At 35.7% G+C, this 26,068-nt stretch overlaps 1 protein-coding gene across 2 annotated transcripts; it reads left to right on the top strand.

Annotated features, from left to right (window-relative positions):
- LOC122335267 (sodium-dependent neutral amino acid transporter B(0)AT1-like) lies at positions 1–26,068 on the top strand. 2 transcript variants are annotated; one of them, XM_043233089.1, is made up of 13 exons: positions 1–106; positions 16,248–16,421; positions 17,578–17,718; positions 17,832–17,969; positions 18,778–18,959; positions 19,521–19,631; positions 19,720–19,832; positions 20,430–20,558; positions 21,429–21,585; positions 21,697–21,901; positions 21,974–22,133; positions 23,416–23,578; positions 24,170–26,068. In XM_043233089.1, exons 1-13 carry the CDS (start codon positions 76–78, stop codon positions 24,368–24,370), a joined length of 1,905 nt encoding a protein of 634 aa, XP_043089024.1. In that variant the 5' UTR covers positions 1–75; the 3' UTR covers positions 24,371–26,068. The 2 variants fall into 2 exon arrangements, with proteins under 2 accessions (XP_043089024.1, XP_043089023.1); XM_043233088.1 differs by lacking the exons at positions 16,248–16,421; positions 17,578–17,718; positions 17,832–17,969; ... (7 more) ...; positions 23,416–23,578; positions 24,170–26,068 and adding exons at positions 3,606–3,746; positions 4,503–4,640; positions 5,454–5,635; ... (6 more) ...; positions 10,763–10,925; positions 11,715–12,822 and having other exon boundaries at positions 18–280.

A 26,068-nucleotide genomic window follows, 5' to 3' on the forward strand; every position in this document is an offset into this window, starting at 1 on the left:
CGGAGTCAGTATTTATTGACATCTCCAGCCATCACTCCATCTCTCCTCTCTGTGGACAAACCCGACGCAGCAGACATGAAGCTGAAGCTGAAGCTCCCGAACCCGGGTCTGGACGAGCGGATCCCGTCTCACGCCGAGCTGGAGAAGCTGGAGCTGGAGGAGGCTGGAGAGCGGCCGCAGTGGGACAACAAAGCCCAGTACATGCTGACCTGTGTGGGCTTCTGTGTGGGGCTGGGCAACGTCTGGAGGTTCCCGTACCTCTGCCAGAGCCACGGAGGAGGTGAGCCTGAGAAACAAGACATCACAGTCACACTCACAACACCACACAGACATTAAGTGCATTTGGATGCAATCATTTTAACATAAACCAAATAAAAGGTTTGCGTATTTAAAAGAAACTCAAAATTCATGCCAGTGCAGTATGCATTTATTCAGATTGCTTAAAATCGTAGAATTTATTGATGATATATATATATAACCTGTTTATTGCATATTTAAAACACATTCAGTTTAATGGTAATATTTCAGAAATACGACCTTTTTCATTTATATATGACTGACCATATAAGTTGAATATCATTTTATGTAATTCAAATACATTAATCTTAAATTTATTAATGTCATTCACTAAAAAACCCACATAGTATCAATGCAATATCTATAGCTAATATAAAATGTATGTGTATCTAATGAAATGACATTCAGAAATGTAGAGGTGTCAGTAAAGTGCTCTATGATTTTGCTCATTTAGAAGCAGCGCATTACAATTATTTTTTGGGAAGAAAGTACATTTTGTACATATATCAGTAAAGTGATTTGTTTGAAATGTTTTCGAGAAATAATGAAACGGTACAACCAATTAACGGCTCTGTGAAGTGATGTAATTGTGCTATTTTCATACGCACAGAAAGATCACTATAAACTCCCTCATAAAACCCCAAACAGTCTTATAATGGGCTGAAATCAGGCACTTAAAACGATTATAGTTAAACATTAATTCAAGATCAGCAGAGCAACAGACGCGTCCACTGTGAACGAAGCCAAGATTTATTATGCTATTAAAATGGGATGGAAGTTATGTTATGAAAATGTACGATTTTTATGGTGTGGGTCAAACTGACCCCAACTGGTTTTTATACAATTCACACACACACACACACACACACAAAAAAGATATAAAGAAAATCACACTGCAGTATAAAAATGAGAAAAGAAAATCACACTGCAGTTTAAAAATAACTAAAAGGAGTAAAACTTTAACATTGATACTTCCCAAACGTGACAACATGAACTAAAAAAGTCATTTTCCATGTTTCAAAAGTAATTAAAAAAACACGGTAAGTAACTGTGACTGTGAAACTGTAAAAATAAAAAAGCATGAACACACTCCAACTTTGAAAAGACGTGCATATAACAGAAACATATTTTTCATTAATTATGTACAGAATTTTAGGTGTGTAGAAAAGCCATTTGTTTTGCTTAAGTTTTAGACATATACATAAAAGCGCATGTAAATACTCTGAAGGGGTCGTGGGGAAACTAACTCAAGAAAATCCCTGCAAACATCATAACTGTAATGTCTTAAGTGTTGCAAATTTTGCAAGCATTTCCTTGACCCTAAATGAGAAAAAGCCACGAAAACACTAACATTAAAAACATCAAAGGTTAATGAGTATCAATGAAAAAAAACATAATATAAGGACTGGAGAAGATCTCAACAATGCCTCAAACTGAGCTCAGATTTGCTAATAAAGTCAGATCTTAACCTTCTCCTGAGTAATCTCAGTTATGAAGAGCAACATCTGAGCATCTGAATATATTCCACAAGAACAGTTTGATTTGTTCGGAGGAGTAAATGGGCATCAGGTGTATGCCTCTCGTTTTCCTAAAGTGCCCTCTAATCTTCACCTTCTCCTCAGGCTATCATCATGTGGACTTTTGAAGCTTTGGCCTGATAAGGGGCCACACACATGGATTCAAACACTAAGATAAAGAAGCTGATATTTGCTGGCATCTCTTTGTTTCCAAAACAGCTGTTTCAGTATGACACTGCAAAATACTGCGGGAAACAGCTCTGAAGCATTAGGAGCACCTAAATGTGCGGTGTATTATTATCTACACATAATGAATAATAGGGAATCAATGTGGTATAATGGATGCAATATAGACAGAACATGGGCAGAAAACTTTATTAGGTTCTAGAATTTGATTTGATGTCAAGGTTTAATTAAAATAATTTTTAATAAAATGTTATATAAATCAACGTGAACAATATATAAACAAACCCTTGATTAAAAAAACAGTGTGTGTGGTGTAAGTAAGTGCTGCTTGAAAGAAATGAACTGTACTAGAAATCTACAGACACAAATAGACAAAGTGCAATAATAAAACCAGGCTAAACTCCCTTAGTAAACACCTTCAGTAAAACGCTTCAGAATATAGATAGGAACAAAACTGTAAAGTTTGTTGCATGTAAGTGTTATTTAAGTGGAGAAACAAGCTCTTTAAGGTAATGTATAGCACTGGAAATCTACAGATTCAAATAGATAAAGTGCAACAATAAAACTAGGCAAATGACGTATGAAAAACCCCACAGTAAAAACCTTCAGAATAAGGATGGGAATAATAATGTAAAGTTTGGTGTGTGTAAGTGCAGCTGAAATGGAGAAAAAACCAATTTTGAAAAAATTGTAATTGAAATCTGTAGACGAAAATAGATTAAGTGCAATAATAAAACCAGCAAATGGCTTATGAACAAACCCCACAGTAAAAACCTTCAGAATAAAGATGGGAATAAAACTGTAAAAATTGGTGTATGTGAGTGCAGCTGAAATGGAGGAAAAACTCATTTTGAAAAAAATTGTAATTGAAATCTATGGACACAAATAGATTAAGTGCAATTATCAAATCCAGGAAACGGCTTATGAACAAACCCCACAGTAAAAACCTTTAGAATATAGATAAGAATACAACTGTAAAGTATGGTGTATGCTAGGGTTGCCGAAGTAAAGGAACAAACTCTTCAAAGAAAAATACTGTAATTAAAATCCACGAACACAAATACATTAAGTGCAATAATAAAACCAGCAAATGAAATATAAACAAATCCCACAATAAAAACCTTCAGAATACAGATAGGTATAAAACTCTAAGTTTTGGTGTACTTTAAGCACTGCTAAAATGGAGAAAACACTAATTTTGGGAAGATGGCCTTTAAAGATTTTGTAATTGAAATCTATAGACGGAAATAGACAAAGTGCGATTATAAAACCAGGGAATGAAATATACATAAACATCACAGTGAAAGAATATAACGGGAATAAAACTGTACGTTTTGTTGTATGTAAATGCTGTATGTAAATGTAAACGTACTGAAATTGAAATCTAGAGACAATCAAATGCTGATGCATAGTTACAGTATTTTTGCATTCATACTGTATAGCAACTATTGACACATTTGTTACTAGTTTTATTCCTCAAGGGGGTCTTTTTAAGAAACATTTGAGACATTAATGTTCTAAAACTATTAAAAATGCTGTTTTAGTTATAATGGTGTGCTGTAAAATCGAATAAACAAGAGTTTGTGTCGCTTACCCCTTTTCCAGGAGCATTTATGATCCCGTTCCTGATTCTTCTGGTTCTGGAGGGAATCCCGCTGCTGCATCTGGAATTTGCCATCGGACAGAGACTGAGGAAGGGCAGCGTTGGTGTCTGGAGATCCATCAACCCATATTTAGTTGGCGTAGGTGGGTACTAAGACAAAACACTAAAGATAAATAGAGTAAAAAAAAATGTTGGCTAATAGAGCTCACCATAACAGCCCAAGTTGATTAATCATAGTACATTTATTTTTTTATTAGAAGTTTTCTGTATGTTCAAAATTACAAATGAGGAATTATCTAAATAAATATGTACTAATTTGATACATTACCAGAACAATTTATCTTTTGATGTTTTTGCAGAGGGGCTTTTATTTCTATTTTACTGTGATTAAAATGTGAACAAATCCCTGAATAAAAATCTTTAGAATAGACAGGTATAAACTTGCTAAGTTTGATGTACGTATGAGTTGTTGAAGAGAAACTCAAAGCCTTAAGAGATCTGTACTGTAGAGGTACTGTAAATTGAAATCTAAAGACACTAACAAATAAAGTCTGTTAATAAAATCGAGAGACTGAAGTATGAACAAACCCCCCTCAATAAAAACCTTTGAAATACAGATAAATTAGAATATAAATTAAATTGGAGAAACAGACTTTTGAAGATTTGTAAGTAAGTTAAGTCTGCATATATAAATACATAAATAAACACTTCAATGAGTATACTGGGCTTTTCTTTCCGCTAGTTGGAACTTCGAAAAAAGACATTTTATCGAAGCAAACTAGACAAATCTCAAAATTTTCCAGTGCATGGAAAAAAACCTGCTTCCAGTGGAACAGTGATACGCCCCAGACCGGGTGATTATGATGAATGATATGACTGAAAGTGCTCGTCACTCACAGGCATCGCCTCCATGCTGGTGTCCTTCCTGGTGGGCATGTACTACAACACCATCATCGCCTGGGTCATGTGGTACTTCTTCAACTCCTTTCAGGACCCTTTACCCTGGAGCCAGTGTCCCGTCAATGAAAACCGGACAGGTACAGACCACCAGCATTCACTTCATTATGACAACTTGAGGCTCTTTAGTGACCTGACTACACACAAAACAAGTCAGCATTTACTAGAGCGTTACTAAAATCATAAGTTGTGTTTGTTCAAATTAGTGTACTGTGAACTAACATGAATAAACAGTGATCAACTTTATTTCCATTAACTGACGTTAACAAAGATGAATAAATAGTGTAATAAATGCATTGTTCATTGTTTATGTTAGTTAATACAGTAAATAATGTTAACAAGTGACATCTTTATTTTCTGAATAATTCTTATTCAGTATTTCTATCTAGTTTTCCAGTTCAAACATCTGAATATTTTTAAATCAAGTTACTTTAGAAGCACAATAACTTTTTTTTTTTCTAAATAAGACTTAATATCATAAGTCTATGTCACAAAAATCTGACAATACGTCAAGAAAAACATTGATTTGAACTTGATTCATATGGAGGAAATGGATGTTTGTGGCAGATATTTATTCTTGTGTTAGGCATAAACTAACATTATTTTGACACAGTTTCTTTAGAAAACACTTAATACTTAGTCAAGACCAAAGCTATTGAGAGAGACTATCTTTTCAGGTCTAAGCAAGCTGCGTGATCTATTATTATGCTGCTGTAATAAAGTTTTATATCGTGCTTTTGCCTTTTCCTTTTTCCTCCGGTTTTATATTTATTTTTTTTAATGTCTGTAATTTAAACGTAATCAATGCTCTGTCAAGCCTTTTTACGATGCCAATAAAGCTAATTGTGTCCTGAAATGCATTAAGACCCGGCTGTACTCATGTCTGTCAACAGGGTTTGTGTCTGAGTGCGAGCGCAGTTCGCCCGTGGATTATTTCTGGTACAGAAAGACGCTGAACACCACTCCTGTGATCGAGGACTCCGGAGGTCTTCAGTGGTGGATCGTCTTGTGTCTGTTCTGTGCCTGGACTCTGCTGTGGGTTTGCTGTCTGAGGGGCATCGAGACCACCGGGAAGGTACATCTCCATCACCTTTACTCTTTTTCCTGAGCTCTGTCCCTCTCAGTTAAAGGGACAGCTCACCAATAATCGGTCCTCCTCCGTGTCGTTCTAAACCTGCATGATTTCGTTTCTGTATTGCATATAGCGAGCTATGACTCCACTGATGGTTAAAACATTCCTCACAATATCTTTTTTGTGTTTTGCATAAAATTAAATGTCTAGAATGACATAATCCTATGTTGCGCGTCTATTTGAATCAACGTTTAGAGTTGTCTCAAATGGTGGTTAACCATTTCCTAGGAAATTGTTTTTAGTTTTAATGTTTTTATTCAAATGCCTGCCAAATTTCTATATTCTGAGATATTGTAGGAAGTGTGTATGAAATTTAAATTATGTTTTAATTACGACCCACAAATTTTAATGGCAGTTGCAAACATCAAAAAAATAATTACTATATAAACTATTATCCTCTTTATTTCTGAATTTAATTAATGAACATGATCTTGCCATTGCAGGAAAGCACAAAAATAAAATAAAATAAAATTATATTAAATTAAAAATATGTAAAATAAATAAATAAAACATTCTAACTCAAAAAAAAAAAACTTTATAGAAAATTCACAATATTGAAATTTTGTAAAAAAAAAATAAAATAAAAAAAAAATAAGATAAAATAAAGGCTACAATACATTTTAATAAATACTTAATAAATAGTTGTTAATTAGTTGAAAATCTTATGTTGTCATGTTTACTTTTTGTAACGTGTGTATTGATGTTAGTATTGATGTTAATGGTTAAGGGAACTGTAGTGAAACCCATTAAGATTAACTTGACTAACAACACAAAAAAAGCTGTCGATTAATGACATCAGATCTATCATAAAAGGCAGTTATTTATTATAGGAGTGACGTAGCAGCATGTCCATGTGCGGCTCAGTTAATAACCTCGTAAATATACGAGAACATTAACCCAGGGTTTAAAACCCCCCAATGAACTACTAGCCCTCAGTAACGTGTGAGCAGTGCATCACATGGAAGAAGATAAGCCAAGGGTAAGCCAAGGCCAGATATCTGGGTGTGGTTGTTCTGGTTAAGCATTAGCTAGCGCACAGACTGACGTTACGATTAAAAACAGCCTGGTAGTTTTGGCCAAGGCAAGATAAAAGTCATAAAACTGATAATCAGAGGAAACTGATATAATCGCTGCTTATGTTTTACACTATTATATAAAAAGCACAAAGGGCAGCGAGATTCGGGCTGCTGTAAAGATATCACAGCGACTAATGGCTGTAACAGACACTTTTCTGCTAAATTACAGGATGCAACTGAATAGAAATCATCCAGCTCTCATTTCATCCCAAAACAAAAACAAAATATGAAGCCAAAGATTGCATGAAGTGGCTTTTAAAATCATTTTGATGTGTTTTTATGACTTACTATACGATGGTTCCTGAACAACAGTAAGTCTTAGTTTAGTTTATCTGTATTTCTCAATCTTTCTTGATGTCTAATCTAGTTAATAAACCTGCCATTGTATATTATCATTATTGTTGACTAAACTGCTTTGCTTTGATGAATTGCTTTTGTAACTGAATGAATATTAACAGTATTATATATATTATATCACTGATATTTGCATTTAAAGTGGGTTGTGGGTCAACAGTCATTTTCATTTAATTTTCATATTCGCTTTCTTATAATATGCATTTATATTGATGTTACTTGTTCAACGACTCCCAAACAATTCATTCAAAAAATAGTTTCTTCAAACAGCTCCAATGATTGGTAGACTTCATTTCAGCAGTGTTTGTAAGCTTTTAACGCGCCGCCTAGTGGTGAAGAATGAATCTGCATTTTCATTCAGACCAACGCAAAAAGACCGGGCAATATACTAACGTTACGCATTTCCAAAAAAGTAAATCAAATAGATTTGCGATTTGATGTCATCTCCTGTCTGCTCTCAGGATGTGGGCAGGTTTCAGGCTCAGTGTTGAGGGTTTGTGATGTTCCTGTGTGTTCAGGCCGTGTACGTGACCTCCACGCTGCCGTACCTGGTCCTGACCATCTTCCTGATCAGAGGACTGACCCTCAAAGGCTCCGTCAGCGGAATCAAGTTCCTCTTCACTCCAGACGTGAGTCTGACGCAAACACACAGACGCTCTGTAGAGAAGAAGTCATCTCCTCTTCGTAATATCATCAAAGTACATCAGTTACACGAAAAATGCACTTTAAAATGAAATGCTTCTCCACATCTGTATTTGTGCAGCTGGACGAGCTGCTGAACCCGAGCACGTGGCTGGACGCTGGAGCTCAGGTGTTTTACTCCTTCTCTCTGGCCTTCGGTGGACTCATCTCCTTCTCCAGCTACAACTCAGTCCAGTCAGTGACTTCGACGGCTTGCCGAGTCTGAGTTCGGTTTACGGTGATGAGGTTAATAACCACTCTCCTGTGTGTCTGCAGTAATAACTGTGAGCAGGACGCGGTCATCATCTCCATCATAAACGGCCTGACGTCTATTTACGCAGCCATCGTGATTTACTCCATCATTGGCTTCAGAGCCACGGAGAGGTTTGACGACTGCCTGAACGGGTGAGTGTGTTCTTCTCAAACCGGACTATATATATATATTATCTTTGTAAAAATTAACAGACAACAATATAAATATATAAATAAAATATTATATTATAAATAAATATATCATATATACGTTTTTATACATTTTTTTATATTTTATAAAAGAGTAATAAATAATTTATCATTATTTAATATTCAATTATATGTATGTATGTATGTGTATATATATATATATATATATATATATATATATATACACATACACATTATACGTGATAAATATCATAAATGTCAAATATATTAACATATTTGCTGATATATTTTATATAAAGATATTTATAATAATTTTGTCATATATAAAAATTGTCAATTAAATATATTTACTAAAGGTGCCAAATATCTTTATATTATTTTGACTCAGTGTCAGATTTTTTTAAAATATATAAAATGTATAAATATAACCCACATTTTTAATTTATTAAATAAAATATGTATTAAATAACTTAAATGCAACTTAAAATATATCTATATATCTATATATCCATATCTATCTATATACATAATCATTATAAATGTATTGTGTTAATATTTTTCATTTTTATTAAAATTTAACAATATTTGCTTTTCATATATTACTATTTAAAAATAAATATATGTCAAAGCTAAACGTATAAGCAAATATTTAAAAAAGATGTTATTTTAGTGTTTGGCCATTTTTTAAGATGATTCGGTCGAGTTCACGCCGCTGTCGTCTGTCCACAGAAACATCCTGACGCTGATGAACGTGTTCGATCTGCCGGAGGGAAACATCACGGAGAGCAACTACGACAGCTTTCTTCAGCATCTCAACAGCACAGCTCCAGCCGTCTTTCAGGAGCTCCAGCTGAAGACCTGCGACATGCAGACGTTTCTGAGTCAGGTCTGTGTTTGTCTTATTCTGCGCTCCGGTCCTCTCGGAGGCTCTTCGGGGTTGTTGACCCGTGCTGTGACCTCCTCAGGGAGTTGAGGGAACCGGCCTGGCCTTCATCGTCTTCACCGAGGCCATCACTAAGATGCCCGTCTCTCCTCTGTGGTCGGTGCTGTTCTTCATCATGCTCTTCTGCCTGGGGTTGTCCACTATGTTTGGCAGTGTTGAGGGGGTTGTAGCTCCGCTGCAGGACCTGAACATCTTACCCAAGCGCTGGCCGAAGGAGGCCTACACAGGTAGAGCCAGATAGAAGATATAATCCGGCCGTCTCCGCTGAAGATGGCGCGTGACGCTCTCGCTCGGTGTGTTTCAGGTCTGGTGTGTTTGGCCTCGTTCGCTCTGGCCATCATCTTCGCTCAGGGCTCAGGAGAATATTGGCTGGCTCTGTTCGACAGCTTCGCCGGATCCATTCCTTTGCTGATCATCGCCTTCTGCGAGATGATGGCTGTATCTTACATTTACGGCATCGACAGGTGAGGACATTTTTTTATTTTTGTATTAAGGTTGTATATTTGATCTGTGCTTATTTATTATATATATTAAACTTTATATATATATGTTTTGGGGTTTTTTTCTTATTATTTCAATATATGTAGAATCTTAAAAAATCATAGTCAATATATATTAAATTAGAAATTAAACATTTTAATGTAAATAAATGATACACATATTATTTATTTATTGAGTAGTAGTGAATATTTGAATGGGATCAAAAAAGTTAATCAAAGTTGTATGTATATATATTATGTATATATATATATATATATATATATATATATATATATATATATATATATATATATATATATATATATTATTTAAACATGTGTGATAAGCCCTGTGAACTATTTAGGTATTATTTAGGGTGGCATTTAAATATTAACATTTATATTAATTTATATATTACGTATACAATATAAAAATATTTGAACATATGTCACATTCTATACCCACGCTTGTATGTATTTATCTAAAAAACTCTGTTAACTCACTTCTTGACACGGAGTGCCTCAAGGATCTGTCCTTGGTCCACTTTAGTTGTTAATGTTTCCTCTGGTTTAGATCATGACGCTGAAAAGGATGAAGGTCTGATGAAAATCTATTTTATTGCACAGCCCAACTCTTCTTTAGCATCTTGCCCACATGATCTTACAGTATAAATGGCTCAAAATGACTTTAAAAGCAAAGATACTGGGATTTCGGTTGACAACAAATCCTGTCTCCTCTCATCTTGACTTTTCTATTAATATTAACGATATTGAGTTCATGCCGTTATACGCATCTTGGCGTGCTATTTGATTCTTTGAACCCCATTTCAACCTTTTTTCCAGCGTCACAACATCGTCAGTTTACACCATCACTAAAAAGACGCTGTCACTGTAATTTATGCTTTTATAACTTTAAGTCTGTACTGTCATGGCCTACTTAAGCGATGTTGCCAAGTTTAGTCTGCCTTTAGGAGCTCCACCAAACAAAGTAATCAGGCCCTTTTTCTTGTGAAAACCCGGCGACTCTGTTCCTAGTATATATGTAAGAGATTATCGAGAGAACATAAGGTGAAACTGACCTGTGGATATTTTTGTGCTGCTTTTTCCGGGGCAGGTTCAACGATGATATCAAGTTCATGATCGGTCACAAGCCCAACTTCTTTTGGCAGGCCACATGGAGACTGGTCAGTCCTCTCATAGTGCTGCTCATCTTCCTCTTCTACTTCGTCACCACCGTCAGTAAAGAGCTGACCTACATCGCCTGGGACCCGCTGTCGGTACGAACATCCTTCGGCTCTGAAGAAAGACGAACAGCATCCAAAACATTCCTGTTACGCTCATTTCTGGACAAGCATCCAGAAAAAGAAAAGAAAAAAAATGCATTATTGCTAGACGTATGAGTAATGCATAAGCTATAAATATGATTAACACAAAAATATTAATAGATACTGATATAGAAGTTAATATATAATGCGAATAAAAATAAGAGAAATACAGTAAACATGCGTTATTAATAAAAAACAGTAATAAATGTGTAACAAATAATTTAAATAAATATAAATATGTACAATACATATATATTGGAAATGCAGAAATAATAAAAATAAATGTGTAATACGTAATTTAATAAATGTGCAAATACATATTGAATAAATATAATAATATAATAAAATAAATATATATATAATATAATAAATATAAATATGAACGATATATAAAAGTCGTTTTATATATAAAAGTAGAAAAAGGTATGCATAATACATAACTGTTTAATATATAAAATTAACAGAGTAAAACATAAATGCTAAATTATTAATAAAGATGAGTAATAAATAAAAGTGTATTTGATAAAATATTAAACAAAGTAAAAAGTTAAAAGACCAATTCACAATTTACAATAAACAAGTAACGTGATAATCAATAAATGATTAATAAATAAATCATGAGTCCAAATGCAGATTAATAATAAATAAACTATTATAAATGACCGAATGAGTACTACGTCAATGAATAAATACATACATATGACCAGTATGTAAATATGAATAATAAGCACGTGTCTGCAGGAGAACTTCCCCACGCTGGTGACCCTGTCGTATCCGGCCTGGGTTTACGCCATCATCTTCATTCTGTCGGGGGTCCCGGCGCTGCTCATTCCTGCCGTGGCTCTCTACAAGCTCATCAGGAACCGCTGCTGCGCTAAAGAAGAGAAAGCCAGGCCTGCGGAGCCGGATCAAATACAGATCGGGGACGAGCTGGACCGGAAGAGCAGCTCGCTCCACTAACACCAGAGAGCCGTCCTGAGACACAGAACAGACGTTTACAGACGACACTTGCACTCACAGATCTTCATACTCACGCTTGAACGTGCTGAGCGCTTCAGACGCATTTATGAAGGCCATACACATTTCTGTACGTGATAACTGACCAGAAAGCAGCTGTTTGTCCACATGCCTTTTCTGGTGGCTTCATGAACACCGAACACATCGTCTCTGGAGCACAGAAGCAGTCCTCTATTTACAGCAATAACCGACGACACAAAATTATGCTTTTTTTCTTGCATGCCAAAAATCATTAGCAATGATTCATCTTTGATGAGTAATATGCATTGGTAAGAACTTCATTTGAGCGACTTTAAAGGTGATTTTCTCAATATTTACATCTTTCTGTATCATCAATGGAAATATTATTTATTCAGATTTCTGATTATGACTGATTTTGTGCTCCAGGGCCACATATATAGTTTTATTATATACATATATATATATATTGTTTAAAAACATAATTTTGATCTACATAAGCTAATATTTTATTTAAAAAAAACATTTAAGTTAATTGATCTCTGATGAAATACTACTGTTTGTCAGTGTTGATGTGCTTTATAGTGAATATCATGTATATTTACATGCAGATTGTCCTGTATTATAATTGCACATGTATTATAAGTATTTTTACGGTGTGTTTTTGTTCTTTTTAACAATGCCAGTTTAATAATAAACTAATTTTGATGATGTACAGTGTTTGCATTTAGTGAAGCAGTAAAGATACCTGGCCTGAGCTGATAACACTCAAACATAACCATAATCTCATAAGTGTGTCGTTAATAAGTCCTACTTAGTCCAAAGACTCTGAATGTACTGACTTCATTTCTAAAATAAAATCTAATTGCCAAAGCAACTCTTGTTTTAATTAAATGAACTAAAACTGGAAATACACACACACACACACACACACACACACACACACACACACACACAGACAGACACACACACACACACACACACACACACACACACACACACACACACACACACACACACACATTAGTGCCGGCAAACGATTAATCATGAATAACCCCAAAATAAGTTTGTTTACATAATATATGTATTAGTACTGTGTATATTTATTATCTTTATATATGAATACACATGCATGTTTAAAGAAAATATTGTTTACATATTATATTTATATATAAAAATAAAATATAAGATATATATATATATATATATATATATATATATATATATATATATATATATATATATATCTACATATGTATATATAAATATATCCTGTATGTGTGTGTATTTATATATTATACACAGTACACATACATATATTATTTAAATACAAACTTATTTTGTATGCGTTAATTCCGATTAATCGTTTGACAGCATTAATATATGTATATATATATATATATATATATATATATATATATATATATATATATATATATATATATATATTATAAATCTAGAATATTCAGAAATCATTATATATATATATATATATATATATATATATATATATATATATATATATATATTAGAATTATCAATGTCATTACAAAAAAAAATTTAAAACTGTAATACTTTTTGTAGGACTCTTTGATGAATACAAAGAAGAACAACAGCATTTATTAAAAATATAAATCTTTTCTATCAATATAAATCTTTGTCATCACTTCTCAGAAACTGAACTCATCATAGCTGAATAAAAGAATAAAAAAGAATAAAAATGTACTGACCCCAAACCTTTGAACGGTAGTGTATATTGCTAGAAAGGATTTCTATTTAAAATAAATGCTCTTCTTTTTAACGTTTTATTCCTTCAAGAATCCTAGAATGATTTCTGAACGAGAGACTGATGGAAATTCATCTGCGGATCACAGAAATAAATGAGAATTTGAAGTATATTCAAATAGCAACCCATTATTTTAAAATGGTAAAAATATTTAGCAATATTACTTTTTTCTGTATTTTTGATCAAATAAATGCAGTCTTGATGAACATAAGGTACATCTTTAAAAAAACAGTTTCCACATTTATAACACTATATGAAGCACACGTTCATAACCAACGACAAGCTTTCTTCAGCATCACCAACAACCTCCAGAAAGCTGCACGATGCTTTCACACAGAACTGAGGCTAGACGCTAACCTCTGATTAGCATCAAAACTAGAAAGGCACGATTAGAGTTGGATAAAAAAAAAAAGCACAAAAGTGAATAAGTTTTATGGACAGATGAGACAAAAATTTTACTTTATCTAAGTGGGAAAGCCAAAGTGTGATCAGGAAAAAAAATGAGCCTAAGCATATCTCATGACCACACAACTAAAACACTAGAAACAAACACAGATGAAGAATGAAGAATGAAGTCTGCACGTCTAGAAATGATGGACTGAAAATGTGTGTGGCTTCTTCTTTGCCTCTCAGAAGGTCTGGAGAGAAGGATGTATTCTGTAAAGGTCAGCATTAAAAAACTGGACTCTGATCTCCTTTTAACTTTCTTCACATTGACTTGATGACGGGCATCACACGAACCCTTCTACTTCAGGGTGATCAGATGATATGTCTGGCCGTGTCATCACTTCATTTTACAACACAATCGTTGGTGGTTCTCCTCAGAGAGTGAGGAGCACTGCTTATAACGAGAGGATTCACCTGGGTCTGCTTCAGTCAGCAGCACTGCTTTATTACTTTTTTATACCAAAAGTAATTGGGTAGAGATTATGTTCCATGAAAATGTTTTGTAAATGTCCTATCATATCATTTTTGATCAGTAGTATGCATTGCTAAGAGCTTCGTTTGGACAATATTTAGATTTTTTTTGCACACTCCTATTCCAGATTTCTCAGACAAATATTGTCCAATCGTAGCAAACCTGACATCAATGGAAAGATTATTTATTAGCTTTCAGATTATCCATGACAGGCTTTGTGCTCCAAGGCCACACACACACACACACACACACACACACACACACACACACACACACACACACACACACACACACACACACATACACACACACTCACACACTCACACACACACGCGCACACACACACACACACACACACACACACACACACACACACACACACACACACACACACACACACACACACACACACACACACACACACACACACACACACACACACACACACACACACACACACACACACACACACACACACACACACACACACACACACACACACACACACACACACACACACACACTCACACACACACACACACACACACACACACACATATAGAAGTAAGATCCCATCATCACATACAAAGAGTCTAAGATAAAATTACATTCAGTTTGTTTGCTATCACAAAGTCATTCTTTACACGTATGTGTGGCTTACTGGGTTCCAGGTTCGTAAAAAACTTTTTTGTTAATTCAGTGGTAAAATGATCATATTCAGCAAAGGTGGTCGTGTTAAGGCACAGGAACAGGACCTTTCAATTTTAATGGTCCCTTATGGTATGAACAAAACCATCTTGGCTGCCAATATTCAAGAAAATGTCACCAGATTCATCTGGAAGCACTTTCTACTGGATCAGGACGTTTATCAGGACAAAGAACGATAAAAAGAAACTGCTAGGAGTAAATGAAACCTCACTTTCAGACCATGTCGATAAAAACTTGAATCTAAATGAATAAAAATTCAAATTTTATTTCGGCTAGTTAATGAGGCCACTTTTCTCATTTCCATTTAGTTTAACTCAAAGTACTAAAACAACTTCAACTAAAGAAAATAGTGATAAAAATGACAAAAACATACAACAAAATTACTCAAAAAACAACTCATCAGGTGATCTCAGGCGAAACTAAGGGAGGGAACTAAATATAAGTGGAATCTGTTGCAAAATACAAAAACCTGCATAAAAAAGCCTTTATTCTTCTATTAATCTTACAGAAAGGCCTGTTGGGGTTAATACGCATTGTTTTTTTTAATATATAGGCCTTTTACCGTGCTTACTACATGCGATGTTTTTTGTGTTTTGCAATGGGATTCATTTTTTGAATGCTTTCTGAATGACACCGGATTGGTATAAATGAAGGCCAGTGACAAGACTGATTGAAATAACCCAGGCGTGAGCCAACATTACACATTAACCAGCATCAGCAGAGCAGCCTTTATCTTGCTGACAAAACACATCAGACGTCCCGGGACGGAGGGGCGAGTGCTAAAGGTCTTTAATAAGCAGATCCCCGTTACTATCTCCAGCACTTCCCTGAGGAGCACAGTACCTGCCGGACGCCATGAAGCTGAAGCTGAAGCTCCCGAACCCGGGTCTGGACGAGCGGATCCCGTCTCACGCCGAGCTGGAGAAGCTGGAGCTGGAGGAGGCTGGAGAGCGGCCGCAGTGGGACAACAAAGCCCAGTACATGCTGACCTGTGTGGGCTTCTGTGTGGGGCTGGGCAACGTCTGGAGGTTCCCGTACCTCTGCCAGAGCCACGGAGGAGGTGAGCCTGAGAAACGTCGTCTCTAAGCGGCTTTGGGTGAAAGCACCTGCCAAGCGTTGAAAGGGAGAGTTTAAATATAATCAATCGACCAATCAACACACTTTTATGTTGCGCGTGAAAGTGTCTGCTAAGTGCATACATGTGAACCAACCGGATCCTGCTTGTTGTAAAAATTAAACGGGAAAACCTGATATGAGAGAGAGCTTCCTAATTATGATTTAGAGCTTCATTTGATTTTATTCATCTCTTATGAAACAATCAAACCCAAAAATCTTGTGCCCTTGTTACGTACTGAGTGATATTAATAACGGCTGGGGTATAGTTGCGTGTAATAACGCGTAGTCTAAGTATTTTATTGACTTTAAAAAAGTTTTGAAGACACAAATGGGACGTGAGACTCGCAACCAGCCTCTAGAGCAGTGGTTCCCAAAATTTTTCAACAAAATTTTTTTATTAAGGCAGAATCAGTGTAAACAGTATTCTCATATCATCTAGGACTAGGTATAAGGTGTCGTTGCATGCAAACTCTCGAAATGAAACAAATAAATAAATAATAAGAAAAAAGCTACAGAGATTTTAAATATCTATTTCCTTATAAGGGTGCCGGGAACTTTTGAAAGGCTTTCCAAGGGTGCCTCAAACAAGAAAAGGTTGGGAACCACTGCTCTAGAGGAATTTGTTAATGTAATGCGATTAAATATTCTTGTAGTTATTAAATACCCTGCGAGCATCTACCCAAGAAACATGAAAAAAAAAAACTTTACCTTAAAAATTTTAAAATTCAGGATTCTCTACAATTATTATAAACGCATATGATTAAATATTTAGTAGTTCATTAGAGCACAAAGTATAAAATATACAGTTTTAAAGGGTTAAATGAATGGATGAATACTTTCGAGAGTCGCTTTAAGTAAATGTGTAAAGAAATAAAAAAATTTATATATTTTTAAGCTGCTTTAGATAAAAGCATCTGCCAAAGTTAATTTTTTAAATAATAAATAAATATCTCTGTTGCAGGTTGTTTTAGATGAAAGTGTTTTGGAAACGAACGCAGGCTGCTTTGGGAAATGCACCTGCTAAATTCTACATTAAAATGGGTAGACCTGAATATAATAACTCCTGGCTGCTGATAATGTTGGTTGATGTTGGTGTTCAGGAGCGTTTATGATCCCGTTCCTGATTCTCCTGGTTCTGGAGGGAGTCCCTCTGCTTCACCTGGAGTTCGCCATCGGTCAGAGACTGAGGAAGGGCAGCGTCGGCGTCTGGAGGTCCATCAACCCGTACCTGACCGGAGTCGGTGAGTCAGAGCCATAAACTGATAAACGTGCGGGAAACGGCCTTGACTGGAGGAAGCGCTTCAGCTGCTGTCTGTCTGTGTGTGTGTGTGTGTGTGTGTGTGTGTGTGGTCAGGCATCGCCTCCATGCTGGCCTCCTTCATCGTGGGCATGTACTACAACACCATCATGGCCTGGGTCATGTGGTACTTCTTCAACTCCATGCAGGATCCTTTACCCTGGAGCCAGTGTCCCGTCAACGCCAACAGGACAGGTATCTGCACTTCAAAGCGTTATGCAGAATGCATTAGGAAGCTATTCTTAATGTTTGTTGTGATGCATTTTATATTAGATTTCTTGTTACATCTGGAATCAGTTGTTTGATGTGTGTTTTAATGCATTATACTTTCTAAAGGAATAGCAGTGAATAGATAAGTAACTATAGTGTAATGTATTATAGTCATATTATGCATTATAATTGTGTTTTTAATGTGTTATATGTAAAGGCTTCACTTAAAGAAAAGCTGGAATAACATACAAGTATTACACGAAAAATTATGAAAAAAAGACATCAACTAAAAACTTTAATTTAAGATGAAAAACTTAGACATTAAAATTCAAAATGCAGATATAAAATATAAATACTAGATGAATTTGAAATGCTGATGTATAATAAGACAAGTATTACAAGGTAACATATTAAATAAAATATAAATATTACATTAAACCCCAAATGTTAACATTTGAAATGTTGAAATAAAATTAAATACATCACGTGAAACACTTAAAAGTTAAACATAGAAATAAAAATAAAATGTGAATCTCGTATCATCATTTCTAATTTTAACTTTTAGGTTACTCAATTACTCAAATCGCTAAAACTGAAAAAAAATAAAGCTAAATAGAAATGTAAAAAAAATAAAATAAAATTATGCTTTAAATATACAATGCAAAAAGTTCATTTAAAATAATGCTGAATAATGTAAATGAATCTAAAATAACGCTGATACTAACTGATTGTTAATTGACGTCCCTGATCTTCTTGTGCATGAACACTGTACCTTACTGTACTTACTCTGCAGGTCTGGATCCGGAGTGCGAGCGCAGTTCGCCGGTGGATTACTTCTGGTACAGACAGACTCTGAACAGCTCAGCGGCGATCGAGGACTCTGGAGGTCTGCAGTGGTGGCTGGTCCTGTGTCTGTTCTGTGCCTGGACCGTCCTGTACGTCTGCTGCATCAGGGGCATCGAGACCACCGGGAAGGTAACCGCAGAACTAACGTCTCTCAACGTCTCATACGTTGCAAGAACAGCAAAAAACATAAAACTGTGAAGACATTTGTACTATTTTTAAGGAGGGCCAAATTACTCAAAATTAAATAATAATACAAAATATATAAATTAATATATCATTAAATACGTGTCGACAACCATAATTAAAAAAAAAAAAAAAAATGTCGAGGAAATTATTGTTTGTTTAATTGATTGGACGATTATGTATTTACTGATTTAAATACGCACTGTAAGGATTTCATTATGTATTTCATGATTTATTTATATATTTCTATACGTATTTCTCTTTTAATTTGAAGTAATTAGGCCTTCCATACATTTTTGAATATATTTTAAAATGTCTTTTATTCAAAACATGTCTAAAACCGCTGGGTAGAATTGTTTCAAGTTCTGAAGAACAGCGTTTATCTGAAATAGAAATCTTTTGAAACAATATAAATGTCTTTATGAGGGTAAATACTATTTATTACTTTGATACGTTCTTCTCTGTGAAGCTGCTTTGAATCATGCTGATGATCTCATGCTCTCTCAGGCCGTGTACATCACATCCACGTTACCGTACGTGGTTCTCACCATCTTCCTGATACGAGCGCTGACGCTGAAGGGGTCTCTGAACGGAATCAAGTTCCTCTTCACCCCAGACGTACGTCCAGCGGCTCGTGTGTGTGTGTGTGTGTGTGTGTGTGTGTGAGATCTCCCCGAGCTCTGACGCCTCTTCTTCTCCGTTGAAGGTGAAGGAGCTGCTGAACCCGAGCACGTGGCTGGACGCTGGAGCTCAGGTGCTCTTCTCCTTCTCTCTGGCCTTCGGTGGACTCATCTCCTTCTCCAGCTACAACTCAGTCCAGTAAGTCACCTGAAACACAAAACAAAACTCTGAAAACTACTCGAGAAGAGAAGCTGCCTACTGAGAAAACCTCACTTCGTTTTGTTGTGCTTTTGTCATTTTTAAAATCTATCCTTTTTTACAGGTTGCATTGTTTTTATTGTGTGTTTGGGATTTTCCGGTGGTACTTCCCAAGGCAACATTTCTAATTTCAGTTCAAGTTTCTTAGAATTGATTATTTAATAGATATTTATTTACGTTTTATCAAACAAATTGAAACTTATTTTATTGAGCCTACTTTTATTTAAAAAATATGTTAGCTATCACCTTTTATTTTACTGGAGTTAGCTACCTGAGCAACATATTTCATGATTTTAATCCATCTTTACAGCTACCTTCATCCATTTTAATGCGGCTTTTGAGATATTTTGAACCTATGGAATGGAAGCAGAGCTTTACTCCATTTTTGTTCGAATTAATTATTAATATATCAAGTTATAGTCGCAACTTTGGATGGAAACATGGAAACGTTACCTATGTGGGCAGCTCACTAGCTTTTGGAAAAGCTCATATACAGCAGCTTAATACAGTTTGAGTAAATGATTATGTTTCCATCAGTAATAACTGTGAACAGGATGCCGTGACCATCTCCATCATCAACGGCCTGACCTCCGTCTACTCCGCCACCGTCATCTACTCCATCATCGGCTTCAGAGCCACGGAGAACTACGACGCCTGTCTGGAGAAGTACGTCCTCACACTCACTGCTGTTCAAATGCTTCAAGTATGATTGTCCTCTTGTAAGAAATTCGTGTTTTCACGAACGCTTTAACGCGCACGCACGCGCCGGTGATTATAACGGTCGGCGCGTCACGTGATCAACTTCAAAATTCAAATCTGCTTTCGCGCTGAAAACCGTTAGTTGGTTATAAATCGGCTTTCACGATCGTTATAAAGGTGTTTAAACTATCAGCACATGCTTTTACTCAGAGTACCAGATAGTTCATAATGTAATTACGTTTGTGAATATTTGAATTTGGCTGAAAAATGGCTGGGTGATATGCCTAAAACGGCTATCATAATAATTGTACTTATATATTCATATCAGTCGATCTTTAATCACTTTTTTTAGTATTACTTCTTTCAGGTTTAAAAACATATTTTTGCTCCTAAGTAAAAGTTGTAGAATAAGAAACCATACTGTTAATTGCACGTTTTTTAATTATACTTTTCCAATCATTTTTCATAGACAAAATAAATATCTTAATAGAAAATGTATTTTTTAGTTTCCTCCTTTTCTAATGAGAGCTATTGTTTCTGTCAAATGTAAACACTGATAATAATCAAAAGGCAGAAAACTGGCATAATTAGAATAATTTCTAACGGATCATGTGACACTGAAGACTGGGGTAATGATGCTGAAAATTCAGCTTTGATCGTAGAAATATATATTCTTTTACATATATTTATACGGAAATGGCCACTTTACATTGCAATAATATTTCACTATTTTTACAGTATTTTTAAACAAATAAATACAGCTTTGGTGAGCAGAAAGGACTTCTGTTTGAGTGTTTGAATGGTAGTTTGAGCTCATTGCATTAAACTTTCTGACAGTAACATCCTGACGCTGATGAACGTGTTCGATCTGCCGGAGGGAAACATCACGGAGAGCAACTACGACAGTTTCATTAATCATCTCAACAGCACAGCTCCAGCCGTCTTTCAGGAGCTCCAGCTGAAGACCTGCGACATGCAGACGCTCCTCAGCGAGGTACAACAGCAATCACACATTACTCGTCAACCGTCTCGAATGGAAATCAACCTCAGAGCTTCCAGAATCTGAGTGGAGGTGTTCAGGTGAACAGCTGATTTTTGGTTTCAGGGAGTTGAGGGAACCGGCCTGGCCTTCATCGTCTTCACCGAGGCCATCACTAAGATGCCCGTCTCTCCTCTGTGGTCGGTGCTGTTCTTCATCATGCTCTTCTGCCTGGGGTTGTCCACTATGTTCGGAAACATCGAGGGAGTCGTGGTGCCCCTGCAGGACCTGAACCTGCTCCCTAAAAAATGGCCTAAAGAAGTCTTCACTGGTAAACACCCCAACCACAAACCACTTCCAAACACGGTAGAGGAACATCAAATCACCTGCTGATGTTTTTCAGGTCTGACATGTGTCGTGTCTTTCGTGGTGGCTCTCATATTCGTCCAGTCCTCTGGTAACTACTGGCTGGCTCTGTTCGATGGCTTCGCTGGCTCTATTCCTCTGCTGGTCATCGCCCTCTGCGAGATTATTGCTGTGGTTTACGTCTATGGGATTGACAGGTAAAAGCCAACCTGAAATCGAAGCTGTTTAATGTTCATGCAGCATGTTTTTAAGCCAAAATATACTGCTGCTTCTTAGGAGACTAACTTTAGCCAGTATTTCTTCTTAAAAATTCTCAAGCTATAACCATTGGACCCGGGTCAGTCAGTCTTACTCTGGTGGCTCTTTTATCAATCAATTTATTTATTAACCAATAAAAAGTCCCATGGACTTTCATTGAAGGTTCATACAATAAGGTTTCGTAGACAGGGCTTAGACTAAACCAGGATTAGGCCACGGTTCAATTAAAACATTTAAGTAATTTAAGTTAAAAACATGCTAAGAAAAAAAATCACTGCTGGTGTGCATCTTGAGACAAAACAAAGGCACTGACTGGTAAAGGCAAATTTCTTTGTTCAGCTGAAACAGCTTAGACTTAGACAAGTCTAGGGATAGGCTTAAGCTTTGTCTGTGAAACCGGGGATAGAGAGTTAAAAGTCAGCAGCAAACCAAATTACTATCCTTGGACGACATGCTAATTCATGCTAACAACATGCTGAGATGTGTTAGCAACATCAAAATGCTAAATCATGGTAACGACATGCTAAAAATGCAAACAACATAACAGCAACATGCTACCAGCATTAGCTAGCAACATGCTAAACACGCTATCGATCTGTTAGACCAAACTAGCGACACGCTAAAACATACTAGAAATGTGTTAAATCAAAACTTGTTAAAATATGCTCACAATGTGCAAAATAATGGTAGCAAAATTGTGTTATCATGGTAAAACACGCTAGCAGCGTGCAAAATCATCCTTGCAACATTCCAAAACATGTTAAATATGCACAAAATAATGTTAGTGACGTTAAAATATGATGACATCATGTTAGCAACATGCTAAGATGTAATTCATGTTAGCAAGATGCTAAATCACGCTAGCAACTGTGCTAAAATGATGGCAACCTGCTAAACCATGCTAGCAACATGTAAACGTGTTGATTCGTGTTAACAAAATGCTAAATCATGCTAGCAATGATGTTAAAATTACAGAAACGTTTAACAACGTGCTAAAGCATGTAATAATCATACTATTTCAAACTGGACTTTGTCAAGCTATCATCAAAATGTGTTTGCTAACGTTATTCATCTAGTGGATCTTATTCTGCACATTATTCACAGATCCAGTTCTACTTCATGCAGTCATTGTGTTTTGATGGAGCAAATAATAGTAAATAATGTAAACCTCAGCTGTTTTGAAGTGCTGAGAAGAAAGCTAAAGCTCTCTCTATCCTCCAGGTTTAACAAGGACCTTCAGTTCATGGTGGGACACAAGCCCAACATCTTCTGGCAGGTCACGTGGCGGTTCCTCAGTCCCATCATCCTCCTGGTCATTCTGATCTTCTACTTTGTGACTACAGTCAGCAAACAGCTGACCTACAGCGTCTGGGACCCTGAGTCGGTACGCATGGGACTTTTTCTGGAATTAGAAAATTCTAATGCATGCTTTTACATCGTTTATTTCTAAATGATGTCATATACAATATAAAAACGATATAATATAAACTAAAAGATGCAAAGTCAACGTGAAATCTAAATTTACTTTGACACATGACGAAAGGGCAGTTACATTCACACAAGGGAGCTTGTTGTAGAATAAATCAATAAAAATAGGTCATCGCTACAATCTTACGGTTCTAAACTTTCTCTCGCAAATGAATAAAAAAGTAAAACTTGCAAAGTAAAAAAAAATTGTGATTATTTTTATTGCATGGAAGGATAAAACAAAAAATCTAAACAAGGATAAGGCAAGCGTTTTGCAACAGAATGCAATACCTTTGAATAAATCGTTTTCCCTCACATTTTATATTTTTTCCACCGCCGTATGATAATTAGATTTTAGACTCAAAAAAAGGAAGAAAAGAATCCGAATTGTGATTATCTTTAATTCTGTGGTGGAAAAAAACCCAACACAAAAGAGTCAGGGTCCCAGTCTGATTTCGGTATTCTTGCATTTTTTTAATCTGACAGTTTTGAATTTCTGTCTGAACAGGATAATTTCCCCACTCTTAAAGAGGTGAACTATCCCGGCTGGATCAGCGGCGTCATCTTCATCCTGGCCGGCATCCCCAGCCTCAGCATCCCAGGACTCGCCGTCATCCGAGCTCTGTGGAAACGCTGCTCGAGGGACAAGGAGAAGAGAGAAGAGCGCAGCATTTCTGCAAAAGAGACCAGCGTGAATACTATAGCCTAGATCACAGAGCGTGTGGAGCGATCACATGTGAGATTACACCAGGTATCGAACTCTTACATTTGTAGTATATACACTCTCAATTCATATATGTATATATATAAACCACCTTGTTTTACAAGAAGAAGCTAATTCCTGTCAATGTGCGAGACTTGCGCTTTTTCAGCTGGATGGGGATTCAGTCCACTAGCCGCTGTGTTATGATAATACTTTAAACATTTTTAATATGTAGGTTGGCTTGAGAAAGACTAGCCTGAAGGTTTAAAGCAGTTTTAAACGATTGAAGTTTGAAACTATAGATTGAAGATTGATGTTGATAACGTTTCTAGCATGACTAGCAGGTCGCTAGCATGTTTTTAGCACGTTAATAACGTTTAGCATGTTGCCTACATGTTTCTTGTAGCACGATTAGCTTGTAATTAACATGTTGCTAGTCGTGTTTGTGATTAGCCGGTTGTTAGCATGAAGCTAACATGTTCCTAGCACGCTATTAGCACGTAGTTGGCACAAGTTACTAGCATATTTGTAGCATGTTACTAGCATGATAAGTGTGGTAAAATGTATTCGGCTAAAAGCCGTTGCGTCATGCTAATAAATTAAACGAAAATAAAACAACAGTAAATACCAGTTTCGGATAAAATGACAAGGAATACTGATATCAAAGCGTTTTTATCTGCTCAGAATAACGGATGAGGAGCGAATGAAACCTAATTAAGGTGGATAGAAAACAGATGGTGTACAGTAGCGTTATTCTTTATGTAAAGATTGCGTGTTATCGACATCATTTCCTGCTGGACACAATTACAGAACAGTTCGTCCTTTCCATTTTTAGAGCGTTTATCTTTCTGTGTTAAATGAATAATGATCAGAAAGTGATATATGGTGCTCTCTTTGTTCTAACGGAGGTGACAGGCCGGTAACCTGCACTTACTGTAATATCTTATCAGCAGACACTCCAAACAATACAATCAGCTCCTGCTAATAAAGATATTAATTGAGTTCTGAAGGAGCCGGCCGCAGCAATAATTCATTTCCCAAAACTGTTTTCAACAAAACTCTATTTTACAGTTTTATAATTTTCCAACAACGCTGTAGCACTGAAGGAACAATAAGACGTGGAAGAGTCGTTTTAAATACAATTTATTCTAAACATTTTCTTTAAGATTCCACAAATCTTGCTTAATTCTATTTTCATGACAGGGATTCTTTAAAGACGTCCGAGCTGAAAGACTTTAAGTTAATATACTCAAATAAAATCACAAACTGACACGGTCACACGAAATGTTAACCAATGAACCATTTTCTCTTTAGTAAACGTTTTATTTTGATTGTTTTTATTCTGAAATTATGTATTTTAACTTTACATCGTTATGATTTCATACATTTTAGTGAGTTTTATTTTGCCGCATTCCGTTTTGAAAATATTTATATTAATTTGACATTTTATGGTTCGATACATTTCACGTAAGTGCTCTGTTTTGATTTGTTTTTATTGCCACTGTATTAAATTAATTGGACACTTTGATTCAGTACATTTGTAGCATTTTATTTAGTTTGGTTTCATTTCCTAATTATTTAAGTACGTTTCGTAACTAACTTATTAAACTTTTTTAAAAAGCTTTCCGTTTTTAATCATTTTAAATGTATGAAATTATTTTTATGTAACATTTTACAATTTTTATTGTTTTTTTATTTAATTAT

Source organism: Puntigrus tetrazona, unplaced genomic scaffold (assembly GCF_018831695.1).
Source record: "Puntigrus tetrazona isolate hp1 unplaced genomic scaffold, ASM1883169v1 S000000746, whole genome shotgun sequence".
Taxonomy (NCBI): domain Eukaryota; kingdom Metazoa; phylum Chordata; class Actinopteri; order Cypriniformes; family Cyprinidae; genus Puntigrus; species Puntigrus tetrazona.